The following is an 11,627-nucleotide window of genomic DNA, read 5'->3' as shown; positions in this document are numbered from 1 at the left end:
AGTGTAATTTTTGCATTTCACAGATTCATCCCGCGGGCCAGATTGGACCCTTTGGAGGGCCAGATTTGGCCCCCGGGCCGCATGTTTGACACCTGTGCTGTAGACATACAATTAGAATAACACAGAAGCAGAGCCTTCATGCAAGCAAAGCTGACGCGGGAAAGCTGTTAAACAGACTGGGAGAGCACTCATGGAAAAATCGCATGGTCAAGCAATGTACTGAAAACCAAAGGGCCCTGAAATTAGGGGCAGATGAGTCCTGTGTGTGCTTAAAAATCACTACACTAAAAGCACTACAACCTGCACTGTTAATGGCAGAGGGAGGAGCAGAGGTTTGAAGAGGGGTTGCTGATTTCCAGTCCAGTCCTCAAGGGCTTAGATGGGGTTAATCAGCCAATCCGCTCAGATGTTTCAAATGTACTTTGACCAATTACTCTGTGGTTAAACTGACATCCATGTATCAGACTGGGGGAATCACAGAAGATGAGACAGCCCCTAAGGCAGTGGAGTGGATTCTGCATGCGTGGAGCTGGGTGGAAATGTGAGCACGCACAGAGGAAACACTGAACACTACCTCTGCCGGACGGGGGCATTGTTTTGTCACATTCTTCATCTTGCCAGCAATAGTTTCTCTCTTTTGGTCACTTAGCATCGTCTTCTGGCCTGCCTTTGCCGGTTGAGCCGTTTTCGTCTCAAAAACCTCGATGACTTCCCCGTCACTCTCTGATGATGTGTGGGGCTTACAGGCATCTGATTCGTCACCTCCACTCAGGACGCACCTCTCTAACACCTCCTCCACACTCTCACTCGCTACACCCTGCTGCTTTTGTCCCGCTTTACCATTTACCTCCGCCTCCTCTTCCTCACTTTCCTGTCTCCGCGCTCCTTCATCACTTTCCTCATCTCTCTCTTTTTCATTTTGATTTTCCATCTCCTCTCCCTCGCTTCCTCCGTCTTTCTCACTTTTGAAGCTACTCACTTTTTCCACACCTCCATCACTATCCTCCTCTGATCCCTGTTCTCCTGCCTCTTCTTGGATATCTTCTTTCTCCTCCATACAACCTCCGACAGCCTTAATGCGCTCAGTGTCATCCCCTCCACCTTTGGTCACATCATCCTGACTTTGAAAGCGCTGTTCTACTTTTTCATCTCCGTCATCAACGCTTTCCTGTTTCTCATTGTTCTCAATTTTTTCCCCACCTTCTTCTCCTTCTTCCTCACTTTCATAGCGCTCCTGTTTAATGCCATCACTACCTTCATCCTCCTTCTCTTTCCTACTCAGTTCATCCCCTTCCCTTTCTTCCTGCTCTTCTTCCATCTCATCCCTCTCAAGCTTGCTTTTTCTCTCATCTGGTTCCTCATCCACTGACTCATGTCCTTCTTTCTCCTGGCTTTGTTCCTCCTCTGCTTCCCCTCCTACTTCATTGCTGTCCGGCTCTTTATTCTCAAATTCATTCTCCATCGCTTCATGCAATTCCTCCTCTACCTCCTGTTCTGGCTCTTGAGCGCACAGTTCAGTTTCAGGTGTGATAGGTACCCCCTTGTCCTCACTGACACAGTCTCTGATGCCCACCAGAGTAGACAAATGGAGGTGCCGTCCCTTCAAAGAGTCCTTGGTCCAGTCGAATAGAGAGAACAATTCATCCGTCCCAAGCACAGGCACAAAGGAAGGCGTGCAGAGACACAAGGGAGAGAAGGATGGAGGGGGGTAGATGAGGAAACGAGGCAGACAAATAGATTTGGACCCCCATAAGAGGAGTGGAGGTGGTGATTTGGATACGGTGGCATGCAACGCCAAAATGTCATGCATTTTGCAACACTGGACCTCATCCAGGAATGAAAGTACAAACAGATTTCTTCTTCATAGATTCCAGTCTATGGAATAAGTTACCGTCATACATCAAACACACTAAAAGCTTATATTCATTTAAAAAAAAAACAACAACACTCAAACAGGAACTACTCAAGGAAATACAGTAATGCAAATGATTGTTTCGACTCTCGCAATCCTAGTTACCGTAGAGAAAAAAGTTTAAATGTTTTAAGGTTTATGTGTTGAGATGAGATGTTCAGCTTGCTGATGATAACAATGAACTGTAAACTTGTTTTTATTTATGTATGTATTTTGTAACTGTATTTGTATTTTAACGGACTCTAGGAAGAGTAGCAACCACTATGGTGGAACCTAATGGGGATCCGTCTAAACCATGGGTGTCAAACTCATTTTATTTCAGGGGCCAAATTCAGCCACATTTGGTCTGAAGTGGGCCGAACCAGTAAAATAATAACATAATTATATATAAATAAAGTCAACTCCAAACTTTCCCTACATGATGAAAATGTTTACATCTACAAACTGTCCTTTAAAACAATGTGAATAACATGAACGACCTAAAATTTGTAAAGAAAAATAAGTGCGATTTTAACAATTTTCTGTCTCAGTTTATTATCGATGTCATGTACATTACAACTTACTGTTCGCAGTGGATCTGCAGATACACTAAACATTTAATAACAGGAAGAATATTGTTAAAATTACACTTTTTTCAGGATATTTACATTTTCAGTGAAATGATAGTTTGTTTTAGTGCAAATACAGGAAAATTACATGAAAATATTTACATTTAGAAAGAGAAAAATTTGGAGTTGTGAATATTTATAGGTTATTATGATAATATTTTTCCTGGTTTGTATGTGGAACCTGAACCAAAATTTTTGTGAATATCTTAAGTGTAATTTTTGCATTTCACAAATTCATCCTTCGGGCGGGATTGGAACCTTTGGCGGGCCACATTTGCCCCCCAGGCCGCATGTTTGACACCCCTGGTCTAAACAATAAACACACAATAAACGGATTTCTTCCTATATTTGTTTATATCATTGATTTATTCTTATTTTGTTAGTATCTATTGAGTTCTGGTGTTCACTAATGTTTCCTTATGTCTGTTCTTCTCTTTAGTAGAAGAAAACTGTAAACATTTATTCTACAGATGTTAAAAGTTGTGGGTTTTTTTGTATCTTAGTAAGAGTATGCCTACCAAAAAGAATAAAGAACACCTTGGCTTTACAGTCCAACTCAAGGACACGCAAGTTTTAAATCTGAGAATATAAAACACACAAGAATTATAAATAATCCAATTCACAATAGAATTGTGTTCGATACAATGAGCACCTTGAGACATCTCACTTTAGAGACAGTACATCATTTGCTGAGTAATTACACAATATGGAACATGAAAATATTGTCTGACAGAACATTTATGGTATCACTCTAACCGGTATTTCCTCTAACTTATATGCTTACACTCTGGAAAATCATTTTTACTTTGTCCTGCTGTGTCAGTTTATCTGATGCTAAAATTCCTCTTACTGTCCTGTTTTGGTCATCTCAATACAAATGAAAGTCACATTAAATCCACATCCTCATATAGTGTTAATGGGTTTTACCTATTTGGCCGTGTGTCATTTTGAACTCAGATTCATCACTCAGCACACTAAGATAAGACAAGATTTGGATGGTTAAAAATGTCTGGTGTGTCTGTGGTGGAGTATTTCATCTGGTGTTGGACTTCTCTTATCTTCCATTTGCTGCATGATGCCCAATGAGTCATATTAGATACCAAAACATACGCTGTGCAAACATATTACAATAACAGACAAATACGTAATTTTCTGGGTCTTACACAATCAAGGACAGTCATACACACAAGGCAAATTCTTGGTCTCAGGGCCCTCATATTAAAGATATGAGATATGAGACAGAAAACTGAACCTAAAGCACTGGGATGTTTATCTTATTTTAGAGCAAAAAACAGGACTTACTATGAAAATAAAGACTTTTCACTAACACTGCTGGTAAAATGTTTGATTGCTCTTGGGTGACGCAAATGGTCGAATCGATCAAGGTCAACACTGTTTTTCCGAGGTGAGGACAAAAGCTATTGGCATTCAGCCTCAGACGCCAACGCAGTAACAGTGACAGTATGCTGACAATAGAACAACAGCAGCTGTGCCCATAGGACCGATCCCAGCAGCACAACAGCTACATGATCACATCCCAGGTCAGTGGTTAAATGATGATAGGTCACATGAGAGGAGGAGACAAAAGAGAAGGAACACCAAATGGTTTAGAATTAGAGTAACAAGAGGCAAAAACAAAAGTTTGACAACATGCAGACATACAAAAACTATTAGGACAATTTCATCAAATATATTCTACATTAATGCATCTTTTTTCATGAATTAGGTCCACCACAATTCAACAGCAACTCAAAAAAGAAAACACACTATTTGTTTAGTGTAATTAAAAGTTACCAAATGCTGCATTTTAACCAAGGTAAAGGTGCTTGAGACATATTTTAGCCTCAACAAATTGTTAGCCTCATAGCATGATTACAAGCATAAAAGTCATATTTTTGGCCAAATTGTGATATCTGTGTAACTTTACTCTCCTAACACTGCTGCTTAATTCTGCATCAGTGACTATGACCTGAAAAATATGACAGGCAGTTATGCTGTGAGGCTAACAATATACTGATCTGACATAACATCACAAACACAAAATATTGTCTTCTATTACTTATGGGTACAGAGGGGATGGAAGTTCCAAATGACTTGATGCAAAATGCGGAGAAGTTAGCGAGCAGAGTGGGAAACACAAAAATACAAGGCCTGCAGTTTGCATGATTTTACCTGTCGGGATTGTGGCTCAGGGCTGTGGTCTCCAGACACAGCCAAGTCCTGTAGCTCTGGCTCTGTCCTCTCCTCAGCCGGGGCTCCACCACTGCCTTCACTGTCCTACACACAAATGCACAGGATATCATGGGCCTCATGGACAGAAGACCGCGTAGCTTCCATACTGAAAGACAGCCTCTAAAACTGGGAAAGTACATACACCCAGAATCTTTCACGTGTAGGAATCTGTGCATGGGCTTGTTCCTGCGCACCTTTCTTTGACACATAGATAGATATACTTTATTGATCTTAATCTGGAAAATTGTAAATCCCAATTGATTGGAGTTGACTGTGACTGCACATACCCCTAGGACATGGAAGTTATGTATGGTTATCCCAAAGGACGTAAAATAAAAACATGATTTACATGTTGCTTATTCACACCAATCAGAACCAACCAGACTTATAGTGGCATGTTAGATTAATATTAAACACACTTGATGCAGAGAGATGCAGGAGGTAATGTCATTTATTGTTACAGAAAATGGAAACTGGGGATGCAGCATCATGGACACACCCCCTGTGGCTGTGGGTCAGGTGTCAGGAAAGGTTCTGCATCTCCGCCACAGCAGAGGCACCTCAGACCTCAGACCTCTGCTGCTGAGTGGGAGTGTCATTCATTTCATGGGTACATTGGATGTTTACTACACCAAACAAATGTGCAGTCATCAATGTGTGTCAAAATTTTCATGTGACATAAACAGAGGAAACTTCTCAGTTTACTTTGGATGTAGTTCTAAGGTATATTATATGTGGGGACACTAGGGTTAATCTGGTTTTGTTTCAGGTGCAAATCATAAAAGCTCAAACTCATGAAGAAATATTGTTTTCAAATCCCTCATGATTCAGAAAATGTACCAGAAAAATATTTTGCTGTGTATAGAAAGTTTCAGTACTTTGTAGTTTAGCACTGTCAAATGACAGAGTCTCCCTGGTGTCGCCACATTTTCCCACAACAGTGCTTTGTCTATGCCCCGATGTGTATGTGGAACATAGCAAATGCATTATTTTAACGTGCACAAACCATTTCTACATAAGGCCCTGGAGCTTTTGAGGTCAGGTGTAGTAACTCAGGTTGAATAAGCTGACTAAGCTGCTCCCACTGTATGATGTATGATGTATGTCTGAAATAGTTGATGTCTTGTTGCTTATATTGTATATTGTATTTATGATTCACTTCCTGAACCTAATTGGAGACTGTTAAACTGAATTGCCCACTGTGGGATAAATAAAATAATAATGGATTAGATTTATATAGAGCTTTTCTATTAATGCATACTCAAAGCGGGCACGATGGATCCATTATTCATTCACTCTCATATTCTCCCTCTGGTGCTGGTAAACTACATATGTATCCACAGCTGCCCTGGGGCAGACTGATGGAAGCGTGGCTGCCAATCCACGCCAACGACCCCTCCAATTACCACCAAACATTCATACATAGTGTGAGTAGCACAACTGGAGGCAAGGTCAAGTGTCTTGCCCAAGGACACAATGGCACATGACCAGGACAGAGCGGGATTCGAACTGCCAATCCTTTATGCTATTGGACAACCCGCTCTACCTCCTGAGCCACCCAAATAAAGTCATCTATCTATCTATCTATCTATCTATCTATCTATCTATCTATCTATCTATCTATCTATCTATCTATCTATCTATCTATCTATCTATCTATCTATCTATCTATCTATCTATCTACCTATCTATCTATCTATCTATCTATCTATCTATCTATCTATCTATTACAGCTGAAACCTGCTGATATCTGTTTCTAAAAGATAAAATGACGCCTCATCAGATTAGGTTTCGTGAAGTAAACTGAGTCAGTTTCTACCTGTGCAAAAATGTGTTGTGAGGAGCAAATGATAGTGTGTACCTCATACTGTAGGCCTCCTCCAAGAGCATCCAAGTCCAGGTGGAGGTTCTTTAGTAGTCTGTCTGAACCACGAGGACTGGGCTAAAAAAGGACAAGGTGATAAAGGTGTAGAGTATATATTAAGCAGACATGACTCGATAAACAAATATTTTGTTTAGGTCATACCATACCTCATTTTCTGAGATTTTAGCCTCATCAATATTATCATCTTCATCATCATCCTCCTCATCATCAAAGCCAGGCAGGGTAAGTGATACTCTTTCCTCCTGGCGGCTGCCTAAAACACTGGACGCCCCACTGCTCCGAGGACCCTGGATGAAAAAATAATAATAAATGTAGAAAACCACCAAGTATTTTTTAAAACGAATTTATTAATTCGTTCGATTATTGACTCAGGAAGATCCCAATGGGACACGGAAACACCTTTTCTGAATAAGTTTTGATGCAGAGTATCAATAGACTATATACAAATAGCAGACAGAGGAACTGTGACGTCACCCATTGGTTTTTGAAGACAATAGTATGCGATTTGGCTGTGGTCATGGTGGATTTTTGGAGCCAGAAATGACCATATTTGCACAAAAGGGGTGAAGTTACAGAAGCCTGAGGGGTCAGAGGTGAAGTTATGCTTACTGCTCACTTACTGACTCAGTAAAACATTAAATTCCATCAGGTATTTGAAAAACAACTGTATTCTCTTGTCAAGGCAAGCTTTTTTCAACTTTGCATACTATAAAGTCAAGCCCTTCCTGGGCCAGAGTGACTTCAAGAAAGCTATCCGTGCTTTTATTAGCTCCAGACTTGCTTAATTATTGAAATGCACTGTATTGTGGAACTAATCAATTTGGTTTGTAACACTTGGAACTTGTGCAAAATGCTGCTGCTCACCTGTTGACAAACACACAGAGACATGCTCACATCACAGCTGTTCTTTACTCCCTTCACTGGCTCCCAGTACACTACAGGATTCTTTTTAAGCTTCTGTTTTTTTTGTTATTAGCACAGTTAATGGCTTTGTACCGTCACATTTATTGAACCATTCACCAACCCAGCTCATCCCGTTCTGCTGAGAAAAATATTGCAGAGGTCCCACAATCAAGGTTCAAACAGTGATTTGCTGCTACGGGTCCTAAACTCTGGAACACTGCCCTCAGACGAATCTGATTCTCATCACTACATAGTGCTTTTCTATGAACATACTCAAAGCGCGTACAGTGGATCCATTATTCATTCACTCTCACATTCACACTCTGGCAGTAGTAAACTACATTTGTAGCCACAGCTGCCCTGGGGCAGACTGACAGAGGTGTGGCTGTCAATCCGTGCCTACGACCCCTCCGAGCACTGGAGGCAAGGAGGGTGAAGTGTCTTGCCCAAGGACACAACAACACAGAGCTGGATTCGAACTGCCAACCCTTCGGTTTTTGAACAACCAGCTCTACCATCTGAGCCATGGCCGACCCCGATTTATTCAGAATGGCTTTTGGAACATAATAGCACTGACACTTTTTCTGTTTTAATGTTTTACTGTCTTACTTTAAAGCACATTGGTCAACTTAGGCTGTTGTAAAGGGCTATAGGAATAAATCTGATTGACTGATTGATTGAAATATTGCAGAATAAAGTTATTTTAGGTTCTGTCTGTCGGGAAAAAATATGCTGACCTCTTGGCCAGGTCGCCCTTGTAAAAGAGATCTCAATCTCAATGGGACTCTGTTTAATTAAAAGTTTAATAAATACATTTTAAAAATTACACAGAATCAGTCAGAATCAGGAATAAACATTCAGATGTCACCAAAGAGCCTGTGAGTATGTAGAGTCTTTTATAATGAGTAAGTCATATCTGAGCCTCAGACTAAGATTAGACTAGATTTTGTAGCCCCCTAAGCCTACACTCAGAACCGAGTCTTACCCCTAGAGATGCTCTGAGTGGCTCCAGTCCTCCAGAGGTACCAAGGGACCTCCGAAGAGCAGGGGCAGGTCCAGGGAGAGGGCCCAGACTAGGTGCATCTAGACCTCTCAGAGGACCCAAGCCACCAAGCGGGGATGGCAAATGTCCAACAGTAGAGCTCAGAGCCTAAAGAGATGAAACACTCAAAATATAAACTGCTCACTCATCAGTAACAAAGAAAGTTTTTTTTCATATGTGAGGTAAAATAATCACTCACTCCAGCTGTCTTTACTAGCTCCTTCTTCTTCTTTTCTCTCTTCTCCTTTTTCTCTTTTTTCTTCTTCTTGTCCTTGTCCTTTTTTGCACTTGGTCCTCCAGCAGTGGCCGTGAGCTGTCCACGCTCACGCTCTTGAGCCACCAGTCGACGGTAGTGCTCGTCACAGGGGTGGTCCCAGGTGGACTGGCCCGTGGAGAAGTTGAAATAGTAAATGTCACCTGTCACATCCTGGCTGTGGGAAAGGAGGGGGTACAAAAGGGAGTTATTTCAACACCTCCACAAAGGTCCACAGAAAGGACAGAGATGGGTGGATTAATGGTTAGATAGAAGAACAGGTGGGTGAATGGACAGATGTCACTAGATGTTCTGTAGAAGTGTGCAAACGTATAGTACTGTGCAAAAGTCTGAGGCCACCATTAAGTTTGTTGTTTAAGCGAAACTATGACCACATGTATGGATTTCTCAGTCTCTGTATTAATATATGTACAACTGGAATATACAACAAATATGTAAACAGTATGGAAAACAAAATACACTTCAGATAAAAAATGTGATTACTGTAGAAGCTAAATGAGATCATGAGGACATAGAAAGGGTTAAAAACCATGGTGTGTAATGTAATTCAAGTTAATTTCTTGGAATTTTCCTGCATATTTATGTACATACCGTCTATTGATTGCACCTCTGGTTGGATGCTTAACTGCATTTCATTACCTTGAACTTGTACATGTGTAATGGCAATAAAGTTTTCCATCCATTCATTATCTAAACCTGCTTTATCCTCACTAGGGTCACTGGGGTAGCTGGAACCTATCCCAGCTACTTACGGGCGAAGGCAGGGTACACCCTGGACATTTCGCCAGTTCATCGCAGGGCTGACATACAGAGACAAACAATCACTGCCACATTCACACCTATGAGCAATTTTAGATTAACCAATTAACCTAACAGTGCATGTCTTTGGATTGTGGGAGGAAGCTGGAGCACCCAGAGAGAACCCACGCAGACAACATGCAAATGCCACACAGAAAGGTTCCACCTCCCGTCGACTGGTGTTGGAATCGAATCCAGGACCTTCTTGCTGTGAGGCACGAGTGCTAACCACTGCACCACCATGTCATCTTTATTCTCTTTAATTTATTATTAAATTATTTATATTTTCTCTTTCTTGTTTAAATAATAGCAATAAAGTTTAATCTAATTTAATCTAATCTAACCAAATAATTTAAGAAAACATCCAGACAGTTGACTCAAGAAAGGTCCCACTCTACTGCAGAAGTTTTTTAGCTGTGGTTTTGGTGAGTGTGTCTCAATACTGTGCACATATTTCCTGCTTTTTTCTAGTTAGAAATAAAGGCACATGTTCATTACAACCCTGTAAAAACAACATAGTTAAAGGAAGCCTAAAACTTTTGCACAGTACTGTATATCTATTGGAGTGTGAAGAGTTAATGCTGAGTGGAGTGGCCAGTAGGTCGAGTGGTTAAGGACCACAAAAACCTCAGTTTGATTCCAGTCCAGCTCACCAAGGATCACAGGTCATTCCCCCTCACACTTTTTGCTTGCAATCGAATAAAGGTACAAAATGCCCTTTTCACCTAAAAGAATTACTGTTGTTTAGCTGTAACAAATGGCTGTGTAAAAACACTTTATTTGGACAGTCACTGCAGCTGACACCTCCCCAGAGAAGTGCCTCCTGCGGTTAGGGGAATTGCCTCCATGTGTCTCCAGCCTCACGTGTCGAGAACAGGCCTTCACCCGTGAGTAGTTGCAAGGACACTAATAATAATAATAATAATACTTGTGCATTGTGTTACTGACAAACAGACAAATGGTGGAAGACTTTCTGGGACAGTGTCTGTCCTTTGTAAAACAATCACTACTGTTTAGAACAATGTTAAAAAATAGAGAAATATTTAATTGTGATTCTAGTCTGCATTTACTACACAATTAGAATAAACAACATAAATCCAAGCTACAGTGGTTTGTGTTTTATGTTGTCTGTAGGGTTGTCCAATGTGCTAGTGAATTCCACATAATGACATAAATGGGTCAAAAGGTGGATATTTGGCACTACCATTTTCACTGTGGAAGATATTGTGGCACCAGGATTGTATATATTCACTCTTGTGATGTCAGAGTAATGTGTCTGCACAGGTTTGCCAACCAACGGAGAAAAAGAGAGTGACAAGAAAACATGAACAAGAGTGAAATTGTCATGTTTTGAGTTTTTTGCTTTTCAACTCATGAGGCTGTCATGTGAGGCAGATGTGTTTTCTGTATTCCATAAGAAAAGAAAATAATCAATATAGTACTATTTAGTTATTTTTTTGTTTCTATGTTATTTCAGATGAAGGACAAATGAATTTCCATTAAAGGCTAGATAAAGCTAATCCCATCTCCCATCATGTAAGATTCTGGTAGTACCACCCACCCCTCCTTCTGTGGGTGCTTGTCTGGACATCCACAGCCCCAGTCCTCCCTGCCTCCCTTCTTACCAAGGCTTCCATTCAGGAGGGAGAGGGGCTACAATGCCCTCCCTGGCTAGCCACAGAAGCTCAGGCTCATTGTCGGGATCAATGCCGATTTCTCTTGCATACTCTTGGATTTCTAATCAGAGGTAAAAAAAAAAAAAAAAAAAAAAAAAAAGAAAGAAAGAAAGAAAGAAAAGAAAAGAAAGAAAAGAAAAGAAAGAAACAATAAATAAATAATGATAATATAATTATCAAGTGCTAACAGTACATGTAAATATCAGTATTGAATAGTACCTGTACCAAAGCAAACTATAGTGTTACAGCAAGATCCAGCAGGCTTCAACAAGGTCAGTGTTTTGCCTAAATTATAAG

At 40.6% G+C, this 11,627-nt stretch overlaps 1 protein-coding gene across 3 annotated transcripts in view; it reads right to left on the bottom strand.

The window, feature by feature from the left end:
- The window catches only part of cep164 (centrosomal protein 164), a 38,771-nt gene that overhangs the window by 25,801 nt on the left and 1,343 nt on the right, over window positions 1–11,627 (bottom strand). For all 3 annotated transcript variants that reach the window (XM_030152058.1, XM_030152060.1, XM_030152061.1), the window contains exons 3-9: window positions 11,280–11,391; window positions 8,782–9,013; window positions 8,526–8,690; window positions 6,784–6,924; window positions 6,614–6,694; window positions 4,693–4,797; window positions 575–1,612 (exon numbers count right to left, since the gene is read on the bottom strand). In XM_030152058.1, coding sequence (XP_030007918.1) covers window positions 575–1,612; window positions 4,693–4,797; window positions 6,614–6,694; window positions 6,784–6,924; window positions 8,526–8,690; window positions 8,782–9,013; window positions 11,280–11,391 — 1,874 coding nt within the window. The remainder of the gene's footprint in view (window positions 1–574; window positions 1,613–4,692; window positions 4,798–6,613; window positions 6,695–6,783; window positions 6,925–8,525; window positions 8,691–8,781; window positions 9,014–11,279; window positions 11,392–11,627) is intronic.

The sequence above is a fragment of the Sphaeramia orbicularis genome, chromosome 13, assembly GCF_902148855.1.
Source record: "Sphaeramia orbicularis chromosome 13, fSphaOr1.1, whole genome shotgun sequence".
Classification (NCBI taxonomy): Eukaryota; Metazoa; Chordata; class Actinopteri; order Kurtiformes; family Apogonidae; genus Sphaeramia; species Sphaeramia orbicularis.
The sequence above is the reverse complement of the archived record's forward strand: the minus strand, read 5'-3'. Positions and strand labels throughout refer to the sequence as shown.